Source organism: Xylocopa sonorina, chromosome 2 (assembly GCF_050948175.1).
Source record: "Xylocopa sonorina isolate GNS202 chromosome 2, iyXylSono1_principal, whole genome shotgun sequence".
NCBI lineage: Eukaryota > Metazoa > Arthropoda > Insecta > Hymenoptera > Apidae > Xylocopa > Xylocopa sonorina.
Window position 1 is genome coordinate 13,411,158 of NC_135194.1, and position 27,976 is coordinate 13,439,133.

The 27,976-nt window shown below is 52.6% G+C and overlaps 1 protein-coding gene across 3 annotated transcripts in view; it reads left to right on the plus strand.

The window, feature by feature from the left end:
* The window catches only part of LOC143433053 (uncharacterized), a 272,042-nt gene that overhangs the window by 222,227 nt on the left and 21,839 nt on the right, over positions 1 to 27,976 (plus strand). For all 3 annotated transcript variants that reach the window (XM_076910161.1, XM_076910162.1, XM_076910163.1), the window contains one exon: positions 20,693 to 20,881. In XM_076910161.1, coding sequence (XP_076766276.1) covers positions 20,693 to 20,881 — 189 coding nt within the window. The remainder of the gene's footprint in view (positions 1 to 20,692; positions 20,882 to 27,976) is intronic.

The window sequence follows — 27,976 nt, forward strand, 5'->3', positions numbered from 1 at the left end:
CGGGTAAAAAAGTGGAGAGGCGAAAAAGAATGGGCGAAGGACCGATCGGTTGCTAGCGTTGCCGAAATTTCCGGCTATTTTTCATCCCCTTTCGCGGGGGCGGTCCTCCTCTTCACGCCTCGCGTGCCCTCCACCCCCGCTTCGAGTAATAAATGGCGTGGACGCACCTACTTTTCAATCGGGCCTTGTAAGAGTCAATAAGTGTCGACGGATGATGTACAGTCCTCTGCGCGGAGTAATAAGGACCCCGTGTGTCACAGAGTGGGCGCTGCGAAAATTCTACCGGCGAGCGATCGAATTCCTCTGCTGCTTTCTACGGGGGTTGGAAAAATGAATGGTTGTAATACCGGGCGCGGTGTACGGTCAAATATTAACAGACAGTTGTTCAACAGGATATTCTCTTGACGCGACAAACGCGTGCACAGCACTATACTCGCGGACACCGGACATTTAATGTCCGTGTGCCACTAAGGGGTTAATTGAAAATGTGTCCAGAATGGTGTACGAATTTGCCAACTTGCAATATTATCATGAATTCCATCGGGAATTGTAGATTTAAAACGCGTAGAAAGTACCCGGTGACATCCTGGCAGCCGTTCGTACGCGTGAAATTCGTTGGTATCTGTGGCCCGGGCAACGGGTGAATCGTAAATAATGATTCCGCGGTGATTTCGCGGGCAACGCGCACGCACACCGACGCTGGCCGCTGGCCGCAACAATGCTGCATAATAAGCAACATTGAAATTAGACGAGCCACGAGAGTTTTAATATAAATTCATACGGGCGGCGGGCCATGAATTATTCACGGGCGTAATTTGGAAAAACAAATGCCGAATAAGCAGCTCGCGCGCGCGGAGGCGTCCGCGTCGCGCGGTGCAGCCGCGCTGCTACGACCAGGAGATTGTTTTAAACGGTCGTGAAAAAAGCGATAAAGGCTGACGCTTTAAAAGCGATCCGACGCCGTTGCGGACGCGGTCTAATTATACCGGTGAAATATTAACCTTTAGCGGTAAAACGAAATGTTTAAGCGAAAGCATAAAAACGTCTTCCGCCGCTATTTTCCACGGCAACCGCACCTTGGGCCCACCTCTTCTTCCCAGCGGTCGTAAACTGCAGACGCGGCGCAGGTGCCGGCGAGAGGATGCAGCGCAATGGAGAGGATATGAAAGATGAAAATTGTGTTAACACAGCGGATGATAAATCTCGGCCGGATGACGACTCGCGGAGGAATCAAAGGGCGGGCCCGCGCGGCGCGGTGAAAGAGGGCGATGTCGCGCGCCTCGAAGAAAGCCGCGCGACAGACGCGTCCGTCTGAGGCCGGGTAAATTGCATCCCCGAGTTATCCCGCGTATATACGCCGAGGCCGGTCTTTTCGCCGGGGCAAACACGAAAGTGCACTCTCGCCAGTTGGGAACTCGCGAAATGCCATTAGGAGCGCCGCTTGCTCCGTTTATTAAGAGTTATGATCGCGCGACACACTTATTAGCTTTGCCTCGCGCAGTTGCGTTGATGCCTAACGACGCGGCTGCCGGCGCTTAGAACAGGCCCTTGATACGGCTTAATTATGCGGTGGCTGGTTACAGGCTGGATCACCCGGAAACTCGGACCTGAAATTTCAATTTCAATTTTCCGACTCGCGAATTCGTAGCATCCACGGAATTTCGTGGAACACATCCAGAGAGGGGAGTGGAGCAGCGTCGTCTTCAACGTACTGTCTATTAGGTAGCGCCGCTAGCTTAGTCCTCGGTGTGTTACTCGAATAACTGCCGCGTTAGAACTTGGTAGCGCGCGAAGTTGTTCCATAAAGGAGTGCGCTCGACGGACGACAAAGATCGCGATTCCAGTAGCGTAACACGTGTTTTAACCTACAGAATATATCCTACGCGTACGCCGTCGTTCGAAGGTTAAACATCGTAGTTCGTAATCTCGCTTCATAACCGCGACTTCTCTCAGCCTGGCTCCCTTGCGACTTGTCCTCCGCAAGGGGTGGATCGAACAACGCACCCTCGTCGAACCTAGCTCCCGATGGCCCGGTAATGCCGACATCCGGACCACTTTTGCCGGTTTAACGAAGCGGGCTGGGCTCGAACTTGATCTGCGTTTAGATATTTTTCTCATCAGCGTGTTCAGGGCCGGCGAAAACGGCCCCGTAGCCACCGGGCGGATACGAGAAAGAAACGGGACAAAGGGCGCGCAGGGGGTTGCATAGGGTGGACTTGACAGCGGGCGAGGACATATTTTTCTTGAAATTTGTCGCGGCTATCTGCCCAAAGGGATCTACCCTCGGTTATAATTCCCGGCCGGAGAAGCTGCAAATCTCGAGTCCTCTATCTCCCCAACAACCCGTCCTCCTCTGCCCACCGCCCCGTCACGCCCACCCTCCGCTCCCCGGGGCTGATATAAACGTTTAAGATTTCTGCGTTCACGCGCCCCATCGTCCGCGCGCCTGTGTCCCTGCGCTACGGCGCTAAACGCGGACTAAACACGTCGTTCGTTCGCGATTCTCACGATCTGATGTCTTCCGTGTGGGGTAACGACTGTGGGGTCGAGGGTGAGACGTTCTCCTGCTTTTTTATGCGGGGTTTGTTTGCTTGGGGATTGCAGTTCGGAGTTGGTCGCTCTCTCCGAGGGGAGCACTTTGTCAAGCTGGTTGCACTCGAGATATGTCTGTAATTTATACTATTGTTCATGCGTGGATCCCTTGTGTTATGTCTATTACGTGGTACTTTATTAGGACGTTGTGTACTCTGGACCGATTCCGGCCCGCAAGAGATCCATAAAAAAATCCTAAACACTTGGTATCCATATTTGATCGACCCTTGAATGCGTAACGCAAGCTTCCCCTTCGAGAATAGGAGTTATCCTTTCTAACGAGCCTTCAAAGCGAAATTCCGCGACGCATCGAGGAAGTAAACCCAGAGCCCGTCGTGCCACAGATGAGCTACATTTCCTGCCGGTGGAAATTTCGTGAGTTTGGCGCGGGCGATGATATTCGTTATCGTTAATCCGCCGCGTTGGTATCTCCGCGTATGGGGGCGGGATTGAGTTATGCAGCGGAAGAAGGGCGCGTCATATTTCACCTAATCCCCGGTGCTGCGAGGGACTCGTTAAGGTGTACGCATCCCAGGCATCTCGCGACAATCGGGCTCCGCGTTTCCATCACGCGTCGCGGGCCCCAAACGTTTATGGACGACGAACGAAAGGGTTGCGCCGCGTTCCTGGCGGCGCTGGGGGTTAAACGCGCGGAGGAACTGGCTCTCGCGCGTCGTATAAAGTCACGCGCGCAATTTAAGAGCGGATCTCGTGCAGGAAGCGGCGTTTAGATTATTGTCACGCGCCCCGTTTCGTGCATGCTCGTAGCACCGTTCCTTTTTTTTCTCCGCGGTCGTCGACGGTGAGAGCTTGGCACAGCCGGGGAAATGTAAATCGTGTGAATTAAAGACCGATGTTTCACGCGGGACGTTTCAGGGATTACGCTGGAGATTAGTTTTAACTGTTTGCTTCTAACAGTGGAAATTTCAAGTCAAACAACCCTTAACACTAACGACGCTGCTGGGAGCTTGTAAGCTATAATAATTTCCTTGTTTCATCAGCTCAAATTAATCTTCGCCCTATAACCGAAATTATCAACTGTTAAACTAATCGTCAGAGTTAAGCCAGCGATATTTGAGCCCTCTGTGTCGCGTGTTCGTTAAGTTTCTATCGCTCGATTCGTAGATCTACGTGTATGAGGGTAATGACGATTTTCCGCGCAATCCCTCGTATGCACTCGAGCACCCCAATCTGGGTCACCGGTGTCAAGGTCGTCTTCTTTAATTCGCCGATTCCCCATGCAAGTTACCCCTCGGCTGGCGCGCGCCACTGCCGGGAAGCGGAGGAAAGACGCGCGCGACCGGAGAGACAGTCGACTGTGAAACTCGTCCCTTGGCAAAGAAGCCACCCCCCCCCCCCTCACCCCTGGTGCTGGCTCGATCCCCATGAAAGCGTACATATTTAACGTGACCCCGCGTGAATAATCGATGCGCGAAGGCGCTAGCCATTTGTACTTCTCCGGTTGCTAACTGCGCCCTCTTTAAAGATTCACGCGCGGAAGGTCGAGGCGTCTCTTTTTCCGCCGGCCCGGAACTACAACCCGACGCCCGCGCCCCGTCGCCCCACCTCGCCGGTGGAAAGTGGCGAACAAGGGAAGTTTCGTGCAGTTTCTATTGGTTCGCCCCTCTATACACTACGCCCGTATCCGCGCGCTTTTCCTCCTCCTTTTTTCTATTTCTTTGTTTCGTTTTCAATTTATCCGCTTATACGTCTCGATGAGAAATTGCTACGGCCCCGTTATAAAATATCGAGCGCAATTTTCGTATCGCCTCGAGGAGGGGGGTAATTGATGCGTTTCCCCGAAGGCTCCGCGGGGGTGGCCCCCCGTATAAACTAAAATAGAGATCCATTCGTAATTCCATTATACAGATTCGATCATGGTTTCGCCGTTCCCGAGGAGAATATCTAAAAAGTGAATCGCCGGTGGCGCGAAACTTGGGATCGGACCGAAATCATCGGCGCTCCGTTTCGGGGGGGTGGGATATAAATCGTCGCTCGGCTGGAAAAGGGTCCCACAGTTCGTTGAAATTTCGCTGGAAGAAAAGGCGGCCGATTGAATCGTCGCGGGGAGCCCGGCCACCCCTTTTCTCCTCTTTTCTCGTAGATCGACGAGGATACCGGTTCATGAATAAAATCGTAATTTTTCAGATTACCTTCTCGCAACAGATTCTCTCCGACTTTTCTTAGAGGGCTGAGATTTCGCGATAACGCGTGACTTGAAAATCACGCACTTTCCCACCACCCTCCGTTTCGCATGCCGGTATCGGGTCTCTATTTTTCACTGAATATCTAACACAAAGGAGGAAAGTGTGTGTGTGTGTGCGCGCGAGAGAGAGTGCTCGTCAGCGATGTTGGCGCGTCTTTCAACGAGGCCTGGACGACTATCGAGCGAATCTGACGACCTGTCTCGAGCCTGTCGCGCGAGCAAACAGCTCCGGCTAATGAAAGCAAAACAGCAAAGCGCGTACACCCCGTACTTCCCGCGAGATCGATGCAATGTCGGCTTGGAATTTCTCTGCGCGGTGTGTACGTCTTCAGAAATTAATATCGCCCCGCGAAATTAAGTTTCATCTCGTCCGTGGCGAAGAATCTTTGCGCGTTTACACGCGCACACCTCCTCGACCACCCCACACAGAAAGGAACCTCTACCTCTACCCCTTCGCGCCTACAAAAAACGAATTTCCCGCGGCGTATCAACGGCAAAGATCAATTTCTGAAATGCACCAGGCACGGCGACACCTCAACGCCACCCTCCATCTCACGCTCCGCCCGTGGAATTCCCAATGCGTCGAGCATCGAGAAGCTCGGTCAAAGAAACGAGACGCGGTTGCAATTCGAGCATAAAAATCTATCAACCCCTCCAGCGAGCATATTTCATGCGCCGTGGCGTACGGCTCTCCGCGGTAACCTCCTCGCTCGATTCACCCCGTTCGTCGGCAGGCTCAAGTGGCTGGATCGAAATTATTTCGCGAGCACACGCGAGACCGAAATTACCATTCTCTGAAAAGGTACCCGCGGCTGGGCTCGCGTGGTTCCCGGTGGCAGACACGAGGCCCGGGCACATTGATATTAATGTTGCCCTTCTCACTTCTGGGTGGCGGATTAATATTAATCGCCGCGGGCCGTGCGTGGCCCGTGTTTTCGCTTGGGCCGGATGTACCCAGGGAGATCTGTTCCTCCTGAAAACATTCATCCTGCCCGGGTGGCTGGCTGGCTGCCCCTTCGAGGCGAACACCTCGAGCCCGCCTCGTATGTTCAACGTCCTTGAAAACTCGACCCGACGTTCGCCACGCGCGAGAAAGGGTTCGCGACCGGCTGCCAACCCGCGGAACGCGTTTTAAGAAGTCCCTGGTGAAACGGTAACGCACGCACACACTCGCCGCCTGACGCTGGCCGTTATTTACGAGCCGGGGAATTAACGACTCGGCTGGTACCGGGTATAAATTTATACGGACACGGGCGTAAATTTCGTTTGATAACAGGTACGCGGCGGTCTGGGCTGCGTCGATTATGTGGCTTCTCGCAGTGGCTGGCGGCCCGCGGAGTCAACGTCCGTACCCTCGAACCTCTCTCGTCGGCCTTTTTTAAACCGAACCGCGCCGCGGACGGCGCGAACAGTTCCGCGGATAGCTGTTTCAGAAAAGTTGCCAGACGTTTTTGACTTTTGTGCACGCGTCCCGATCCGCGACAAAAGTGTCTTGTCTACGACGGAGGACAGGAGTGCTGTCTCTGTTAAAGGGTTATTTTGCTCTCCTCGCGCTTTTCAGACACGCGGACGCTGTCTAGCACAGCGGTTTAGTGAATGCGTTCGACGAGAGCGCAGACTCCTTGGAGAACGCGTGGAAAGTGTAAAAAAGGTGCAAAGGGATATAAAGAACAAGGGAATTAACGCATCGACGAACGTACGCGAGTAACTGTTGCACGAAAATCCTCGCTCGACCTTAATCCGTCGCTCGTCATTTCGCGAGCAATTATCGCGTGGTATTCGCGGTTCTATTAATTAACGACATCGGTCGGTGTAACGGTGCCAGAGTGAGGCATTCAGAGGGAAACTAGTTGGGCTGGCGAGGTTCGTTGCCAGCGAAACCGAGCAGTCCGTCGGGAGATGAAAAAAGGAAGTAAAGAAAGCTGGAGGAAAAGGAAGGATAGGAATCTAGGCGAGAGAAAAGAAGCGAGGCGAACGAGGGAAAACGCGCGTTCGTCCGCAGCGCGCTCGACGGTTTCCGATTGTACGCGTAACCGCGTTACACGGTGATAACAGATATTTCGGTGGCGGTTGAGTCATCCGAGCGATTTTTTCCTACTCGGCTCGTTAATTAACCCTTTGCGCTCGATGACTTTTTCGATCGGGTGGCGCCGCAACTCGAGACAATTTCGCGCGTAAATGAATTTATAAAAGAATTAACATACGAAAGCGTTATATATTGATATATTATCTGTGTTTACATTTTGAGAAAGATAATTATCGAGGTTCAAGTTTTGTAGTGACGTTTGGTGTAATATTTATACAAAACACTTACCAGAACATTCTGAGTTGCCAGAATCTTGCGGGTCATCGCTGCTACTTCCGGATTCACTGTCTATTACACTAATTTTTCTATTTCTCACACCCGATACATCATTACTGTTTACACTTACTCGAAATTGAAAACGAGTGGTGGAAAATTTCGCGATACGTGAGCTCGCTACGACCGTCGAAACTGTACTAACGCTCGACACATCGTATTCAGGACTACAGTCGTAGACGAATTTGACGTCACAATGTCACTTTCCAACCGAAGACATAAACAGCCCGAGGGGTTTATTCGCGAACCAATACGTCGCATCTATCAACTGGAGATAACGAAATTCAGCATAAATACAGCCGCTCGAGTTGCCACGCGAAACATCGTCGCGAGTGAGAGTCGCCATTCGAGCGCTATCGCGCTTCTTGGCACAATCCGACACGGAGTTTTAAAAACCCCTGGCACTAAAACGGTTAAAACTGTACGAAGAAATAATGCGAGCAAATTAACTTGTTTCAAAACATTCCATCTCGTTCTCTCTCTCTCTCTCTCTCTCTCTCTCTCTCTCTCTCTCTCTCTCTCTCTCTCTCTCTCTCTCTAGCGTTTTGCGCCGTTGAACGGATTAACTCGCCGGGGCTGCGGTTTGAAAGCCGTGTGTAACGCATTAAGCGAATGAAACGTGAACGTAATTGCATCGTAATTAAACCATTAGCGGGGTGGACGGGGCAAAAAGAATAGAGAATGCGGGGCATGGAATCAAAATGCGGGAGAGGTCGCGGATCGGGTAAATGAAGCTGTTGTGCGAGCGGGCGCCGCCGCGCTGGATACATCGGGAATATTTTTACCCGCTCGCGAACAAACGAATCAATTTTTCATCGCGCGGTACGTCGCCACTTTGCATAATCCCGCTGGATCGATCGGGAACCTAGGCAGCAGCCGATGGCTGCCGCGATTGGTCCTTGATCTAGACGCCCAAATGGGGGATTGATTCTTTCCATTTCGTAAATTATTAAACGATATTCCGCAGTCGATTCAGGCAACGATTGTTTCGCCAGTACAATTATGCGTCAACGCGAAATGAATTTTTTATATATCGTTCCATACGCTTTTTTCTTTTTTTCTCGAAGCGACGTCGAAGACGGGGTTACACCCGCTTAAGATGAAAGTCAATCGGGGGGGTAGGCAGCGGTTTAGTCCGGGAAACATGGTAAACCGCGTCGTTATCGGGAATCGTCAAAGTGCGTATTCTCGAAGCGACTTCAATACCAAAGTGGCGCGCTGGCTTATGAATTATGAATTCGCGGAGCAGTCCGCGGTAAAGCCACTTTAACGATCCGCTACCTTCTCTCCCGTAGACGGGATTAAACTGCCGCGGAAGTCACGAGAACGGGAAAAGTGGGAAATAACAGAGCCACTGAATAACAAGACCGTTCTATTAACTTTGCCGTGTAGTTTGACATCTTCTTCGGTGGCGCTGGTATTCGAACAGTTCCTATCGCGCCTCGTACCCGCGTACACTTCCCGTGCAAGCTAATTCCGCGCCATGACGAACGACACGGGAGTCCCCTCGCGAGAACACCGCCTCTGTCCACATATTTTTTACCAGCCTTTCTGTCTCACCGTATCGGCTCGTTCCGCGTTTCCCTTTCGCGCTCGATCGAGTGATTGTTTACGCGCGAGAACGCAATTCCTCAGAGGAGAGACACGGGATCCTTCGTACCTGTTGAAGACTTCGGCTGTGCGCTCGGCTGTGAAGGAATATAGCTGGCGCGTACTCCGGCTCGCTCGTCCACAGACGTCGCCTCGATGATTCAATACACCGGGAAAACCAAACGGGGCGTCCGTTACTTCGCGTTTCTTTTCCCACCTTTTTGTCGCACGCGAGAACGCGCTTGTTTATGCGGGCCCCCGGCGACGGGACACGGGAAATTGAATAAAGTCGTAGGCAACGGCCGTGCGTCCCGGATACATCGAGCGGAATGATATATTTGACAAGCGCGCGTATTGCTACGTGCATATTACATGTGCGCGATAGGGGAGGGCGAGCGCGCCAGCTCGTCCGTCTGACCATGCACGCGCCGATTCCACTTCGATCCGGCACTCTATCTCTTCCACCTTCGACTTCCACCCCGGCTCATCCTTCTCGCGGACGCGACTCTTCCTCTTCTCCCTCTCGTTCGCCGTTTCGCGTGTCTACGCTCGTCCGCACTCGTGTCACGAGTACGATGTGCATCATACCAGACACCAGATACGTCTGGAAATGCTAAACTATGTAACGCGTTGACGCGCGCGAGCATCGAGTGCCGCGGACACGCGTGCAAACAAGCGAAATCAGAGAGAGAAGAATGTCTTTGGAACGGTGAATCGAGCGCGTAACCGGAGACATAATTGATCCTCCGCTCGTTTGCGTCTGACCACGCACAGGTTCGCACCACTTGTTCCCCAGCTCCACTCGATCGCTTTGGTTCACGAGCGTATATCGATTTGGAGCTTACCGTGGGATTCCCGGTGTCGATTGCTGGGTGTCCAGTAACGCGTGCCACCATCGCATTGCGCACGGGATTTCCTTTCGACTATGTATCGCGCGTTTTTACGATCTTTTCTTTCGATCTCTCGACACCTCTCGCGATACGTAGTATATTTCCCTGTAGAAACGCGTTTACGTTCCATTCGAATCGAGAATTCGAAAAGAGCCGCCGTCAGAAAGGCACGCTCGTATTTTTCGCCGAGCAAAAACTAGTCGAAAATTCCGGTATCGAGAGCGGAACAATATTTTTCAAGGGGTCGAGGCGCGCACAGGTTCCATCGAAATTCGAGCTGTCGCGGAAAATTGTACCGCGACAGAGTACGGCAAACAATTAACAACGATTCAATTGCGAGAGTCAATTTGCAGGATCGGGGATCACGGTCCCGATTTTTCCGCGGTGCCCATCGATCCGTGTAAATATATGTACGTGTGTACAATTTTTCTTTTTTCCGTCCTCTCGTCCTCCACTTGCACACGCGTCGTGCATCGCGGTGTTCGTTTATGAATATGTAGCGGTGGGTGACGGTGGCGGTGGTCAGACACCGGAAAACTCTAGATAGCTGCCGCATGAATATGCTAAGCGCATCGCGGGAACGAGGGCCAAAGTAATTTTCTTTCCTTTTTTCTTCCCCCGTTGCATCGACCTCCGGGCGAAGGCCATCCGTCCACGAGGATGATTTCGCGCGAACGGACAGCCTTTTTTCCCTCCCAATATATCCCGTCCGCTCTTTATCTGCCCTCCTTTCGCCTCTGACACAGTGTCGCACCGACACGGAGCACCCGACGAATTTTATCAGCCGCTCTCGAGGACTCTCCTCGTTTTTCACGTTCGAGGCCGCGAGCGTGAAATATGATAACGCGAGAGTCGTTTGTTCCTCGAGCGAAATCAATTGGCCACCGGGGAGTATGGCCCCGGTAACGTTCGGCTAGACCACCGCTATCTCGACTTCCGGTGGCATTGTGCTCGCTGCGCGTACCGTTTCTCAATAACGCGGAGATTTATTATGCGCACATGCGTTTAAGTCGAAATAACTGCGAATAACACGTAGCCTGGCAATTTATGCGGGATACCACAACGGTCGAGTATGGAAATTTATCAGATCTCTGAGACCGAGCAGAGCGTCGCGCAGTCCGTAATCGCAGGATCGAGTGGAAGTTCGGAGAGGGAACAAAACAACAGGCGTGTTCTATCGAGCGGAGAGACGAATTCGCGTGTCGCCCGGCCGTTTACGCGGCCGTGTAATTATCGTCCTAACCAGCGTGCTTGGGTACGTTTTTCGCGACGTTTCTGCGAGAGAAGTGAATAATCAAAGACCAGAACCGCCGACAAGGGCAATCTTCGCAATCGTCGCGACTCGATCGTCAGCGATGCGAGATTTAACGCTGCGCGTTGCGAGCGATTTTTCGCAGGACCCGCCTCGTACCTCGTGGCGTTGGCCCAGCCGAAGAAAAAGAAAACGGGAAAGTTAAAAACGGGGGTGAAAACAACGGCTGATAATAATATCCGGATGGCGTGACGGACGGCAGTAAAGAGCGGCGCGTAATTGTTGTCGTCGCTGGTAATTGCACGTATTTCTGCACCACGGACCTCTTTCCTGCCCGCCTGGCCCCCCTCGCACTGTCTTCCTTTTTCTCTATGTCGCCCAGGACGGGCCAATCTGGCGATCGATGTGCTAAAACCCGAGATAAAGCTCCAACTTTCCCCGCGGTCGTAATTTTCGGTTTTCATATCGAGGAACGGACTTTCGTGACGAGCAGCCGTAACGAACAGAACTGCGCGATATTAACGGGCAGATTTGTCGATAGTTTTCGTCCGGAAAGGGTGGCGGTTATTCAGCCTGTACGAGTGCCTCGAAATTATTTACCACCGATTTATTAATCGTTTCGTTCTTGCTATCGATAACGAGTGGTGCACGCGGTCTGAATATTGTTCTAATCTTTCGAAACCTTTGATCCTCGAGCACCAAACCTTCCTTCCTCACTTTTTTACGTTAGCGTTAATCCTCGAGATCGTGCAACGAAAAAGACGACCTTCGCGACGATCTTTAAACCCCGTGCGTGATTCGGGACTTTATCCCCGTTCCGTAGACGGCAATCGTCGCGTCTTCGCCGTCGGGATTTATTGCCCCGTGGCTTCAGGCAGACGCGAGCAATTTACATTCCCGGGTATACGGCGTGTGCTTGGTGCCACGGCCCGTTTCAAGGTGTAGCCAATCGTCGAGACGTCTCCCAGACTAGTCTACACGGCTCCTCGAAATTACCAGGGATTACCTCAACAGGCCAGTTGCAGTCGCTGAGACGTGCGATCGTCTCACGAAAAAATACCCTCCAGATCAACTGTACACTTTTACGATCATTTTTAACGCGCAACACTCGTCGATCGAGTCGCGGTTAGGAAGAACAGACACTCGATACAGAAAGAATTCCTTATTTCGAGGACAATACGCTGATATAAAACCTGGCACGCGGTGACGTTTATCGGGAGATGCGTCCGACCAGTCGTCGACTGCGATCACGACGGCTAGGCAGGACGAATGGAAGAGCCAGCGTCAGGCCAGCCAGGAGTCTTGATTATTTCGCGAGGCAGCGACGAAAAATTTCACGAGCTCGTGGAACGAGCTAGAGCGGAGTCTTAATGGACCCTCGGTGCGCGCCATTATGCTCAAAGGATGAAAGGGTCCTTCAAAGGATCCTTGGCTCCACTTTCATTTGCATTCGGGATTGGAGAAGAGGCCTGGCCTCCGTGGCCTGGCTGGTTTCGTCGGACCAGACGATGATCCCGACCCGTAGCCAGCTCGTGGTCCCAGCCTCCTAACGAGGAATTGGGTCAGCCGGGTTAGGGGTTGATAAGTAGCGGTAAAAATGAACGACGACGGCGGGCGATGAGGAAAATGAGCCACGAGGCTGGCAACGATGAGGAAAGCTACCGCGCAACGGGGGGGTGACTTCTTTCTCGTTGGAACGAAATTAGTTTACCTTTGGAAAGCAATTTCTTTCTTTCTCTCGACCCGTCGCGCGCCCCTTCCGCTTCCTCTCGGACGCAACGGCCATTTCTCTGCTCCACGGCGATCCCGTCGATCCTGCGGGGAGAGATTGCCGCGGAAACGAAAATAATAAAGGAACTACGCACGATCGAAGAGCAATATCTGCTAACATCTCGAGTAATATCGGCCACGATCCTCCCAGCTCTCCTTCATCGTCGTCTACCTATTCGACTCCGTTTGTTTCCTGCGCGCGCGCGCGTCTCGTGGTCTCGACGGGGGATCCCGTGTCTCTCGATCCTATTTACTTTCCTCGGCGTTCCCCAGCCGGAAAGTTGCGAGCAGAGAATCAGACGATTCTTGCGAGGCAAGTTGACGCGACGAGCTCTCGGGATCGCTGCTACGGTTTGGTTAACGGAACAGGCTGCGAAAGTGGAGATACGCAACCCGACTGACGTTACCACTGACGTAGTGAAATACCCGGGAGGGATGGGCCAGCGATATCCGATCGAATTTCCTTTGGTACCGCGCACCCTTATCGAATCATCGGTCTTATTCTGCTTTCCTGCTCGACGGTACACGTCCGCTTCTTACCGCGGTAATACTTGGATCCGTGAAGCATCGACGCGTTCTTGAAACATCGACGAATCAGAACGCGGAACTTTCCTTTTCTTTCCACCCCTTCTCTTTCGGCGCTGTTTAGAAATTCCAGCTCTGAGGGGTAGAAATCTACGCGGGACAACTTTCCGCTGGGTTAATCCGTATAAATCAACCGGAGTTTCAAGTTTTCCCGATTCGCGCGGAAGACTGAAGCGGCACGAAGCACAGAGAACAGTAGCAAGGGAATTGATGACACTCATAATTCGCCACCCCCGTCAAGCTGCCTCCGCTCGTGTTTCGACTGGCATAATCCGCCGGCTTAACGCTCGAACGACTGTAGCGGGCATTTATCTCGCGCCCGAACTAAGGATTATCGTCGAATAACCTTTTTTTTTTGGGACGAGCGGAGAGAGAGGACCGTAGGTGGCGGATAAATTATCAAACACCTTCTCGGCTGGCGATAACGGTTAGGAATCTCAACCCTCGCATCGATTTCCCATCTGAACCGTTTGGCTACACTCGTTTCACGGTATTTTCCACGAAATCGTTCGCATCCTTTTGAATTAATTAATAATTTCTAGTATAAATTTTTTTGTCACGGACTAAAAAGCATATTAATTGGAAAACTGGTGCCTCAAAGGGTGAGATCCTTCGAGTCAGCGTCCCGGCACGACGGCGTCTCTAAAACGACTCCTCCCGTCATATCAAAGCAATTAAATCAAAGGCGGATTCGTTCGAAAGTTTGCTCGACTCGATTTCAAAGAGTCTCCCATAGAACGAGCGACGCTCCTGCCGAAGAAAAGGGTGAACGCTGAAGAGGTTGGGGTTTGGAACTTGGTAAGAGAGCCGATAAGCGGGTGTAACTAAGTAAACCAAGTATTTCAGGTTGTTCCTTTCCACGTCGCTAGACACCAGGATACTAAACGTATGTAACGTGTACCCCCGCCATTATACAGCCATTACTACGTCACACCATGTATGCACATTCGCGGTCCAAAGTAGCGTGTGGCACGCTTCTGCCGTGCCGCGTATCGCCGCTTGACTGACAACCCTAACCGAGCCGCGCGCTGGCCCACCCCTTTCGCCCCTTCCTTTCTATCGGTTACGCCAGAGAAATGACCGCGGAAGTACAGGGTCGACCGTAAATCGTTTGACAAGGATACAACGTATCCTTAAATATTTGCCTCTTCCCTTTCGCCCCTTAATCGAAACGTACACTGGATGATGAATATGCTTACCCCACAGCGCGTTTACATTTTTCTAACAAAATTTCGAGTTTTCGTTAAATAAGACGTATGCTTGGTTTAATTCCCCCGTAGAAAAATCCATCGAGGTCAATTCCGGTGAATAATTGGCCGCATAATCTGTATTTATAACCAAGGAATTACACGCTTGGGGACGCTCTCCGGGGTGCCATTTCATTATAACATAGTTGGTGGCAAACTCTCAATTATTTATCGAGGAAGCATAATTGAGATGCATTACGGCCGGTGTTTCATAAATATTGAAAATGAAAAAAACCGGCTAGTTTCTAGAGGTACGCCAAGGGTGCAGCTTGTGCCGCGTTTGTCACGCTCGCTATCGCGGCGTCGTGGCTTCCTGACGGATCGCGAAATTCCACGCCGCGGCGAGATAAGCGGCATTCCAGCCGACCGGAAACGCCGTCGCGGATGTTTCTCGTCGGCTCGCGTGCGTGCGTCGCGGAAGATTTTCGATCGCAGCCCCGTCGTGGAATTTCAGTGATCGCGAGGGTGTCGAAGAGGGAAGCGCGCAGAGACCGTTGAGGGGGTTGCCGGAGAGTTGGTCGAGGTGTAAACGAAGGGGTTGATACCACGAGAAAGGGTTCTCGCTAGAGCTCCCTGGCCCTCACCGGTGGCGCTCCGGTTTATCGCGTATGTTCCTTTATTACGTATTAAAGTAGTAACCCTCGAGGATGAAAATCCGTCTGGCAGCGGTCTCTGTCTGCGAATTACGCGCCGTCCCGGCGAAATCGCGCGCGCCGCTTTGGCTCGGGTGGAGATTGCGTCCTCCTCGTCTCGGGAAAATCACATTTGTCGACGACCGCGCCCTTGATGAAGGGCGACCAGCCCCTGACCCATTTCGCGACGCAAATTTCGTTCGAATAGCCCGGAGCTGTACGCGCCACCAATTCCTGCGCGCTCCTCGACTTTCACCCTCTTGATGCTTGCCTCCAGGCCGAGTGTTTTAGATGCGTCTACGCGGTGGGACAGATAACGGGGCGGAATTACCGTGGTGGTGGTATTTAAGTCGTTCGTGAGGCCGCCTCGAGATTTGTATCGTCGCGCGTTACGCGTGGGACACGTGTAAAGACAAATTTCTACGCGCGTTTAATTGTTTTCGTTATCGTCAACCCTTAAAATCGCAACTGGTCGAATTTAACGTTTCTACTGTCTCTATACACTATTCTCGCTGTCTCTAATAACAGGTTCAACGTTCAACCATAAACTGATAACAGTTGGATGCGGGTTAAGTTTCCAATTCCGCGGTGAATCAGAAACTTGCAACCACTCCGCTCGCCAGCTGGATAATTTAGTCTAATTATTATTGAACGGTAACCGTGCACTCGGGCCAAGGCAGTTCCCGTAATTATATCGTCGAGTTCTCGCCGTTTCGCGTCCCTCTCCGGCGATGTCGGGCAATTTACATATGTTTGTTTAGCCAAGAAACGCCAGGCGACCTCTTGCATCCCTGACAACGCGTACTCGTCACGCTGTTGCATTTGTTAAGTGCGTTCTGTTGAGTTAACGTTCGCACGGATTAAGTACGAGGACGGAGGATTGAATTTTTCAAGAATCGGATCAACCACGCGAGGTAAATAACGAGGCGCAGGATAGACGAAGACGACGGAACGATCTCGCTTGTTATGTCTATTAGCACTTCGTCTTTATCGTCCCACCGGATGGAATTCAATTTTCGCACGATCCGCGGCACGCGGATAGCTTCGATAACACATCGAGCAGTTTCTCCAATAACCGTTTCGCGTGGGCCGATAAAAAAATCCAAACTACGATTGAATTTGCATAAACGCCCCGGCCCTTTATCGCGGAGCCCGCGCAATGGAAAAAAGCCGCCGCTGGGAATTTGATTACCAGCCAGGAAATCGTTAACAGGCCGGAAATCGATTACGTACGCGCTCGCCGCGTCGGGGGTGGCTCCTCTTTAAACAATACCCGTCGCTCGTGGAGAACGTTGTCGCGTTAACCATATTTTTCATCGATCCGTCAACATCGAACGAGGCACGGAAACATTCAGAGCAACGTGTCGATGTCTTACTTACGCAAACATTTCGCGGGTGTCCACTCTTTCTTTCTTCGAAATCCATTCGCGATATTTTATTCCCGTTTATAGAAACAAACAGTTTTTCCATCGCTTCATGGTGGCTGGATACGTGTTTATCGCGCCTGAATTAATTTTCCTCCATCCATTTATGCCATTATCTCTCGATCGGAATGGTTGACCACGGTAATTGTTAGTGTTATTAGCATTAGTTGGAGGCGCGCGAGGGCTCGCAGACGTGACTCAGCTCAACTGAACGCAACGAGAACGAAAGCAACGAGGCCGGCTATCTGCACGGTAATCTGCCATTAGAAGCAGAAATCAGAGGGCACATAAAATTCGCCCAAGTGGCCCTTAATGGGCGGTTGAACGTTGTAAAACGGCCGGTTAACTTTCATCTTTCGTTGGTTCGCGGGAGCCAAGCGTGTCGAGGAAGTTCCTTATCAAGCGTGTCGGATAAAGTCGTTACACGAGACAGAGAGGCATTAACGGCCGAAATCGATCGACGAGCGGGTCGCCTCCGGCCAGGTTCGTCGATGACGTTACCTACCGTTTTAACGAAGGGGTTGCCTGCCACCAAGGAATCGCGTTTTCCCCGCAGACGATGATTATTTAGATTATCCTGCGCGATCGTCGAGTAATCTCCATGTACGGTACGAGAAACAGATAGAGAGAGTGCGAGAGAAAGAGAGAGGGAGGGCGATGCCTCGTCTCGCAATCGCTTTCATGACATTCGTCTTCAAAGTTCGAAACCCCCGAGGGTTGCGTTTCGTCTCTCCTATAACGGGATGAAGCCGGCTCTTGTCGCGATTAAAAGCCAAAGCGCAGTTCGATTAATTCCGGTTATTTGCCCCGGATCGATCGGTCGGAACGTTGGCTGGTTTATTTGTCTCTCTACCCCGGGGTGTGTTGCCGCCGTCTGTTTCACCCACGGACTTCTTTCGAGCCTTCTCGCACGCGAGACCGTCACACGGGGGGTGGGCTTCGAGCATCTTCGTGACTCTCCATTGTTCTCCCTTTGAGGCCAACGTGCCGTGTGTGTTTGGCGAGCCGCGGCAAAGTACCTGCTCCAGAAAGAGAGAAAGAGAGGAAGAGAGAGAGAGAGAGAGAGAGAGCGCGAGATACGGAGCCGAGTCTCTCGCGACTTAGCTACTCGTAATTGAGACTGTTTCACGATCCCTGGCGAAAGGAGACCGTATTGTTTAAAGCATTTCGAGGGTACCAACTGCGATACCCGAGTGATTTCTTTGATCGCGTCGACAATCGAGTACTTTACAATCGTACGAGAGAGGATACGTTGACTGTCCCTCTTGTGACGCCAGTCTCCGGACAGGAGAGGAGACTCTGCAGACGCGAGAATGAGAGTTCGCGATCAAAGTTCGATGGTAGCCACGTTTGATACACCGCGTCGTAGTCTGGCGCGATCGTAAATTAGCGGATAATGCCAGTCGACGTCATAAAACATTCCTACACTTTAACGTCCATCCGGAAAATGACGGCTAGGGGTGGTATACGAGGCGGGCGCGACGCGTTCGCGTTTGGACGTTCAGAAATGAACTGCGACCTTCCGGTTTCAGCCCCGTTTCCGCTGTCACCGACTCAGACCACGGTCGATCCTTTATAACGCAGTGCGATTTAAAAGTTGCCACTGTCCCGTGAAAAGTATTAGTCGCAGACGGGTTTAAAGCGAGGTATCGCGTGTCTTTAAGAAATTGATGCCGCAGATTCGACCATCCTTTAGCCAACCGAGTACTATTGTAACCGGAAGATCTGAACGTTCGATTCCAAGTCACGTAGCTATCGTGTATCGCAGGATTACTTGGAAGGAAGCATTCGCCCTAAAACTTTCATCGCGCGAACAAATCCATGGAATTTAAACCGAATTTTTTTTCTACCATGGGTGCAACTAGAACCCTCGAAACGAGGTGTCCTGCATTCGCACCTATTTCAACAGCCAGAAATAACAACGACAATGTCCCATTTTGCACACCCACGAACTGTGGGGCGAACGACGAAAATGCAAACTGAGCGCAAGCGGAACTCTCGGTGCCTGGGATACAATTTACACGGAAAATCCGTGGCGCCACGGCGGAGGACTTCGAACAAAGGAAGAAAGGTTGCCGCATCGGCCTTGAAGATAGGCAGCGCGGGTTCGAGTGAAAGAGTTACGACGACAGCGGCAGGGCGCCGCGAAATTTAGAGAATCGGTGAATAGAAACGGACAAGCTGGCAGCATGCCTAGCCAGAGCCTCGTAGGGATCATTAGGGTAAGATTGAAGATTACAATGGAGTAAATTGTGAAGACGTATGGCCTAGGGACGCTATTTATACGAGTGCGGCTTCGCGTTGTCTTTCGTTGCTGCGAAGAGCCACGACTTCCATTTGGTACCTCGTTATACTAATTAACGCATAACATACGTGGCGCTTGCACTCTCGATGTACCTACATTTTGCTCTCTGATCTGTGTAATAAATTACCCGGCTTCACAATCGCGCGATACTTCACGAGACGAGGTACAAATTTACTAGCGCGGCACCTCGTTGAACTCGTCTCAACAAATGCTGTCGCGTTGCGAATGAAAAATTAGAAAGTGTCGATTAAAGAGAAATATCCGGAGGCTGAATCAACGGCGTGTTTTATGAACGGTGGGAAGAGGTTCATCGAGAGGAATCTGGCGTTCGGTACGGCCATTCCGGTGGACAAAAAGGGGCCAGGGGACAGAGAAATATCCGCGTCGGGGTTTCGAGAGCACGACTCTTCGGATCGTTCGTGCGGAACAGATACGTCCAGCTCCGAAATCAGCCTCGTTACGAGATATATGAACGCGAGGTTCAGAAAGAAAGGGACTGCGAGGAAAAAGAGAGAGGAAGGGAGAGGGACGGGAAGACAAAGCGATCCTCGCGCGAATACGTGCAAAACCGAGGGGGTGGGAAGGAGAGGGTGGAAAAAAAGCGAGTCGAACAAAGTGGAAGGCGGAGGCAATCGATATGCAGAGTTTCCCCAATGAGACTAGCAAGGAGCTATTTTATTTCCGGTCGTTCGATCGCTGGCATCCAGCGATCTCAACTCTTTTCACAGTGAACTACCAAGTACAGAGACGTTTGGCGATCATGAAGAGGAACAAGAGAGTCGCGAAAAGAAAAACGAGTTATCGGCAGCAGAGGAAGAACGGCTGGGAGTCTCTTTTCCATGTTTCGCTGTATTTCCGTGGCGGCGAGGTCGTTCTGTATATGCAAAAAAAAAAGAGGAAAAAAAAATAGAATGCGCGGTGCAATCTGAACGAAATCTCGAAACACAATTTCCTGAATGGCTGATCGAACGGACCAGCCGCGGCACGCGTTGCCTGACCGTTGTATCATCCCGTGGAGCATCGATCTTTGTGCCAGGAATGCTGGTTTAATGACACGTCTCTACGCATTCGTTCATTTCTCTTTTTTTCTATATCGCGTCCGACCAGGTTACTCGATTCGAGATGGATCCTTGAATCCGCGTCACTTGGTAACCGATTTCAATTTTAGCGCAGTCTCTGGCTCGCGTAATCTCAGTATTAATAGCTTTTAACCGTCACTTATCAAATGCGAACCAGTTGGATTAAAACGTCAGGCGTGACTGACTGCGAATCTGTTAATTATTCTCGGATAGAGCGCAAGGATAAAAGATTGATCAGAGGAGAGAACTGCTTAAGTTACTCTGCCGATGAATTAACGTCGATCAGAATATTTAAACCGTCCGAATCCGGTCGAAAATATCGCTGGAACTCTGAACGAAGACGGGAACCGTTGCATCCAGCAGTCTGCCCGAAGTTCATCAACCCGGTGTTGTATTAGTTTCTATCAGAGTGGCCGGGTTTAAACGCGAGAGGAGCTCGGCGCGCTGGTCCATTGAAGCAGATCGGTTAATGGGGGTCGTCGTAATTCCAGCCCCGCCGTCGTCTATTTTCCGGCCGAAGCTGTCCATCAGATAATTCTGATGAGGCTATTGTTCGGCCCAGAGAAGATTTCATTCGTTACGTAACGTTAACCCGTTCCACCAGACTCGCTGGACGTCCGCCTCGAGAGGAACGGATCCGTTCTTGTTTAAAACCACCTTTTACTCGATCCTCGACGGATCGACGACCCCGCAGATCTCCTCGTTAGCAGACGTATCCCGGTTAAATCAATCTGAAATGTATTCCTCTTGCCTGTTCGCAGGTGAAAGTCATGTTGAAAGTGTCGCACGGCGAGGGCGGGAGCTTCTTCAACGCCGACAAGAAGAAGAAACAGGTGACGCTGGTGGACCCAACGGCTGGCCAATCCTCCTCCGCGGACGATCGCAAGCCAGCCGTGCCAGCGCCGAAAATGTTTGCCTTCGACGCGATATTTACCGAAGAGGACTCTCAGGTAAGCCTCTGATTTCTATCGTTCTGCCCTCACGCTCGAGCGTCGGGTAGTTCCTTTTCAGAGAATTCAGAGCCGAACGACAGGGGGATGGCGGGGGTGTCTTTTCTCTCCGGCGGCGAGAATCGTTTTTCCACGGTTGTTCCACGGGGCTGGCCCTGACATCGGGCTTCTCGAGGAGTATAAGTTAGATAAATAGGGAAGAGAGCGGAATTCCCGAGGAAGTTAAAGAGGAGAACGCCGTGAGAAGTCGGGGCCCGCTGGTAACGTCTACGTGCTCCGTCGACGACTCGCGTTCATCCTAGAGACGCGGGAGACGTCCCTGCCGGGCGCATAACTAAACTAATTTCCCGACCTCTAAACTCCACCTCCCGACAGGAGAATCCGACCTATCCCCGGTCTCTCTCCCGCGAACCCTCCGGCGAACGTTGCTTCTTGTCCACGACTTCTCTCGCCGCTTTCTCGTCTCCTCGAGGAGATCGAGTCGGGGCATGATAGTTTTTCGTCCGCAGAAACGCGTTACCATCGCGTGGCTCTTATTCTTATCGTCGCGACGATCCCCGCCGTATCGACGCTCCCTTTCAAGAGGGAGCCTAACGAATTTCACCGGCAGCAATCGCGGAAACCCCGAAGACGACACGATATCTCTCGAAATGCGAGGTTTCCACTGATCACGCTACCGCTAAATCATCGTTCACCACCCCCCGGGACCCGGTCCAATCCTTCATCCATGTAAATGAAAGAACAGCATCCGATCGATCAGCGTCACCTGTCGGCCATAGCGGTCCCAAAGACCAGGTTGTTGCCCTATTCTTTTTCCCCGCTTACAGCCGCGAATTTTATTGCCGTGGCATTGATGAACGACATCGCGGGGCGCCGGGAGCGGGGCTGCGGGGCGCGTACGCGTAACAATATATCGCGGGTCGCATGCACGGGAACGCGGACGTGCATGTACGCGCGGTACCGAGATATTTCGATGCTCTCCGGGGACATTATCGAGCGTCGGATTCAAATGAGCCCGGAGCTACTCGGTTTCCACCCTCCCCGCCCCGTAAACCCCCCTCGCGAGGCACAGAGATCTCTCTTCCCCGTTCGACGCGATCCTCTCTGTCCCTCGCGAGCTTACCAGCCCTCTCTAGGGACCGACAGCCCTTCGTACCCCGCCAGCGGCGCGTTCCTCCGGCCCTTTGACGCAGTCCGCGCACCACCACCGCCTCGCGCCCTAGCCAGGGCCGTGTTTAGAAGAACCGTGGAGAGAGCGATCGATTGATTCGATCAAATGCCCGCACAGCGTCCGTCGCGGCCGATTGTCATCGAAAGTCACAATGGATCGCCCTGCTCCTCTTTCTTTTCACTATTCCCCCCCTCTTTTGCCACGGTATTTTTCGAAAGGGGGTGGTTCGGAGCTCCTCTGCTGCGTCGCGCGGACACGTCGACGATGTCTCTCTGGTCGAGTTATTATATTCCTCTGAATCGTTCGAACTTGTGGAGTCGATTCGCGGAAGAGGGAGAGCAGCCCTCTAGCAGAGAGGAAACGTGTCGGTGTTTGCGTAGGCGTGTACGCCTCTGTGTCCTGAGGGACGGTTCGTTCTTTTCGACGACCGCCCGTCAAACGCAGGCTCGCGTGAATATTTTAGAGCCGGCGCCGACCGATCCCTGGCTCGAAAGTGGTTCACCTTTAACCAGCCTACTACCCGCGCCCACTTTTTACCGCCTGTCTGTCTGTCTGTCTCTGCTCGTAGACGTCGCGAATCATAGACTGATTATTTGGAATGCGATTGTCATTGAAATTGGAGCGCGGTTCGATTGTATCTGTTAGTCCAGCGATTTTTCCGATTCCTCGATCTGTCGTCGCGAGTGAATTCGATTCGCTGCGCATTGGCTCGACGGCTACCATCTCGTTAACGCGTTGCCTGCGGCCTTGAAAAACGCGCATTTCCACGGATCGAATTGCGTACACGGGAAATGTAATCTAGCCAGGCCGCAATTCCCGTCGAACCGATAATCTTCGTCCGGTGGATACCTCTTTGCTACCTGAGTCCGCAAATACGCGAACCGCGAACGCCAGGGCGGTGTGTGCGTGCGCGCGTCGAGAACCGTTCCGCTATGACGCGCAAACAGACCGCGCCAGTTTGATTATGGGTCAGTCGTAAATTAACGCCGCCGATGGAGGCCATTGGTCGTTTAATGAGCCGCTGTCCCGTTCCGTAAGAGCTGGGAACGCGTGAAACCCGGCTCCGCGTAACTCGTGAGGGCCTTAATGGCTTATTGTGAACCAGAACCAGGAGAGAGAAGAGGACAGTCCTATGCGAAACATTGTGCGAGTCAACTTATTGGCGCAAACGAACCCTCTCTCTCTCTCTCTTTCTCTCTATGAAAGGTACTAATTTTTTCGATCGGTATTCCACGCGTATCGCGAGGAATAAAGTTTCGTAGAACAGTAGCATTATCGAGCTCCCGTCGCTGGTCGCGTAAAACGGGAAGAGACGTAGGAAAAAGGGGGTGGAAAATTCGACGAGTCGCGAGCAAAGTGTCTCGGGTGGAACTCGCGTCAGGGCAGGCATCGGTGGAGGAAAACTTGCCACGAGAAGCTGAAGGGGGAGTGACGTTACGTCGACTAAGCGCCGGCCGAATCCTCGATAAATTCGTAATATCGCCGGCTGTCAGGGCCATTCATCCCCGCGAGTTGCGGCCATTACGTAAGAATAGACACGTACCGGGTTGGCGTCGACGCCCGGGGTAGTTTCACGCTCGCGCCAAGTTTATTTCCGCAAGGACCAGGTGCGCGGCGGGTAGGAAAAAGCCGGAGAAGAAAGGCCGGCGTTTCGAAGGGAAATGTCTTTGAAGTTCCAATTTGTTCGACGCTCCTCGAGCGCGACATGCTTCGAGACGTCGTTACGCGAACGCACTGCACGCCCGTGCGACTTACAAAGCCGGCAATTTGCCAAGCATAATACCTCCAGACTATCGAATCGCGTTACGCCTACGATAGGGACCCGGGTCTACGGAGAAGCCGTTGTTTTCGGCGGAAACTAGCTGTTGAATCGATTAAGGCAGAGATCCACGTGACAAAGAAAACGGTTGGAAATTTAAACTTCCATCGGCCTTCTTTCGTGGGTACCCCATTTCCGACGCCTCGCGAACACAGAGCCATCAAACCAGCGGTGTAGTTCAATTAGCCGAGAAATCGCACTTTTCCGCGAGCACAAAGCCTCCTCGAATCGGCGCGCTCGACGACCACCCACCCCTAGACGCGTCTGACGACGGTATAATCCTCGAGGCGTGAAACAAACCCCGTTCCCCGCGCGGTCAGGACACTTATCCGTCAACAGGCAGAACCAGGTGGAGCTGGAGCTGTCGATCTCAGGTGTCGAAGAAAAGGACACGGATGGAAGTGCGCTCGAGGGCCAGAGGGACGGGGGCGGTCGCTCACCGATATCGGTTCCGCGTGTGCAAATGAAACCTGGCCAAATTAATTGAACATCCATCTCAATTACGAGCCATCGTAGGTGAATACGCGCGGGTTCGACGCCGTCCACGTTCGAGATCTTACCCGGCGTGTGTGCAGACGCCCGCATACACGCGCACGCTCGTGTATACACGCGTGTCTATACGCACCGCCGCTGGCCGGGGCCGACAATTCCATCCCCGCGGACGATCCGGCCGGACAATGCATCCTGGACAGAATAATTCACAGGAGCCATTATGGTCGGTCCAGGACAAGGGCTTTATTATTGACTTACGACTAATAGTCACGCTGGTGGATTACGCTCGCGTGTACCCTGCGCCGGTACGCGCTTGCGTACCACTCTCTTCCTCTTTCCACCTGCCGTCTGCCGATTCCCAACCCCTAACCCCTTAACCGCCCCGCCGTCCCTGTCTCCGTTCGTCGTCCGCGCGTTTCACTTTCTCCGTCCGCGCCGGCGGGGCCAGGCATTTCCCTCGTCTCTCGACGACGCGGCTTCGATCTATTGCTCATTTCCCAGCGTGCGCTGATCGAACGCGCGTTCTGAAACGCGTCTGGGAACCCACCGGTGCCCCACGGTGGCTTCTTGTCCTCTCCTCGCCGCGGCTTCGCGGCTCGTCTGGACCGAGAATGGATCGGCCGCCGCGCGTATTCCCTTCCGCGCCCTTCCGTCCGCGCCGCGCAGACGGGATTAGCCCCGTCCCGGGTTCCAGCCGTATCGACGCTCGATTCTTATTAAGTCGTCGGCGGCTGAGGCATTGCTATTAAGAGGAGAAAGGGAACCTCGGATATCTTTGCGACGCTCCTTTCTAATTTGCCGCCCGGATTCGATTATGGAGATTACCGAAAAATTATGCTTCGCCCTCCGCCTTGTTGCCGCGGGATTAACGAGGGGGTGATGGTTGCGGTTCAATCGTCCCTGGGCCTGGATCGTCTGCGGTTTTTTTTCCCTTTTCCTTGCGTTTTTATAAGAACAGATACGATTGAAATTACAGGATGGGTAATGTAGTTCGATCATTCGCTCGTTGCAAGAATATATATTGCTCTTCAAATACTTTAACTGGCCTCCATTACCATCCACCGCATTTACGACTGTCTACGCGTTCGATTTCGCAACGGACCGTTACGAACGGCTCCTCGAACCAATGAATTCATTCCATGCTCCCTCTCTCTCTCTCTCCTAGTTAATCCGTTTTTTGATACGGCTGATCGATCCACAAAGCAGACGCATCGCGTTCTCCTATTCATCAGAATTCGTTCGCCGCGTCACAGTCAGGCTTCCCATTATTCGTAGACCCGCAACAGCCAGCATGCGTCTCCGCGGCCTCGTCGATCAACCGTCCCCGGTCTGCGCCGCGTTCAATTCGCTCGTGCCTACAATCGATGCACACTCCGTCGACGTTAGAAAAACTCTTCAACATCCACGGGCTGCCACGGATCCGTCCCTCGGTCCTTGGCGCTCGACGGCTAAGCACTCGACGAATAGGGGTTGATAGCGGCGTTCTAACGCGGCAGAGGAGAGCCGCGCTAATCTGTATACCAATCATACGGGCCCGTGGAACGGATCCACCCCAATTGGCCGCCTCTATGCACGCGTCCCTCGCCTCCTCGTGGCTCGCGCCCGGATCCGTCCGAGCGGATCTTCCGCGCAGCTTCACCGTCCGAACGACGCATTTCCATATTACAGTAAGATTAATTCGGGCCACGAGCCGGGCTTCGGGAAGCGTTGATGAAGTTTGGCAGGTGTCCGACGCCCGTCAGCCGCCCCGCTAGCGAGACGTCACTCTCCGTGAGATCGTGCTCTACGAGCAGCAACGCGATTCTCGATTCATTCGCCAGTCGAAATCATCCCCAGCCGCTGGCGAGGAATAGTTACGAAGTTGGCCCGGAAAAAAAGCAATTTTTTCCCCCATTTTTCGAGCCTGCACGGCCCCGAAAACTCTCTTAATTATTTTTAACAACCCGCTGTTTCAAGCGCCCGGGAAATTCACAGCACGGAGGGGCGGGATAAACGAGGGGAACGCGCGTCGACGCGCTCTGGCCCAGTAGGGGTGGAAGGGGTCGCAGGCGAAACACGCGGATAGGGTTACTAACGATTTCGATTTTGCACCGGTCAAACTGAGCGTTGGATTTCCCGAATGTTTTTTTGATCCGACACGGCCAACTGGTGTGCGTTCGTGCCCGCGCACCCCCACTGGCGGGGGTGTTCCCGGTTGCTTTTGCGAGCGGGGCGACGCAGGGACGCTCTCTCCCGGTTGCTCCCCAACCGACTATGGACGCCAATCTCCCGTGTAAATCGCGACATATTTCAACGACTGCTGGGGTCGCTCGCGCATACCCCAGCCTTGGTATTTCCCTTCTGGGAAGCCAATGCGATCGGTCTTACCGCCGTTACTACGCGAACGCCTCGGATAAAGAGTTCCTTCGACTGTTATTCGGAGAGTTATCGCGTCGATTCGAGTTTCTCTCGTCGAAGTGGCGCGTCGTTGAAGCGATAAGCTTAACGGATTAATAACGGGTTATGAAAATGGTCACTGAACAGGGTGAAAGACCGATCGAGCGCGTGCTCGACTGATTTCTGTCTGCGATTCGAACGCGGAGGTTCGAATTCCGGTCGAACGCTCCGCGGGCACGTCGGTCCGTCGACCTGTCCGACCAGCGTCGAATATTCTCGCGGCCCCGATCGAATCGGAATTTATTTATAAGCGAGTAAGTCGGCGAACGAATCACGGTGCGCTGAACAAAAACCGGATGTCACGCATATGTGGCGGCAGCAATTTTCGGAATTATCGGCTCGTGAACGGGGGTGCTCGCGCGGCCGTTCTCGTAGACAGGTCGAAAACGGGGGCGAAAAGCACCCCCTCAGGCCTGTTTGTTTTTGATACCGCTCCCATCGAACGACACCGCGGCGATGTTCCACGCGCCAGCTGCGTCTACATGCAAATAGGGAACCGCGGCACTTTCCTCCTACGGTCGTATCTTACGTTTCTTACGGGACGAACGTTGCATAGAATTATCGTAACCAGGCTGTTACGCGTGTCTCGCCAGGCCGCGTTACGGCCTCGCGTTTCGGCTTGTTATCGAAACCCATTGAATACCATGAATCGCCTCCATTCCGCCCTCGCGTACGTTACACGCTGGCCCGTCCTCTTTATTTCACGACGCTTTTACCATTTCGCGAACGATACGCGCGGATACATTTCACGGTTCTTCCGCAGGCCATGTAATTATTTAGATTGCCTGTTTTCGGAATGGAACGTAATCAACGGAACTCGATTTTCGTAACGCCCGCGCAATTAACCGGCCAGTAATTACGCTGACAGATATTATTCGAGAGACGCGGTTGCCGGGCGAGCATCGTAACCTGATAATTTGAATCCAACGTGATTTTCCGCGAGAGGTACTAACTTCATGAATGTCCATCAGAATGACCGATCCGGCCAAGTTCAACTCGCATAAATCATAATACATTTACTCTCGCTGCGCGCAAATAAACGTGTACCTATCCATTTCCGCCAGTAGTCTCGTAAGAATAGTCGCGTCCAGTATCCTGCCTTCCGATCTGTCTTCCTCCGGATTCTTTCTCAATCCCGTCGCAGTCAGAGAGAAGCTTCGTTCGCGTTTCATCGGGA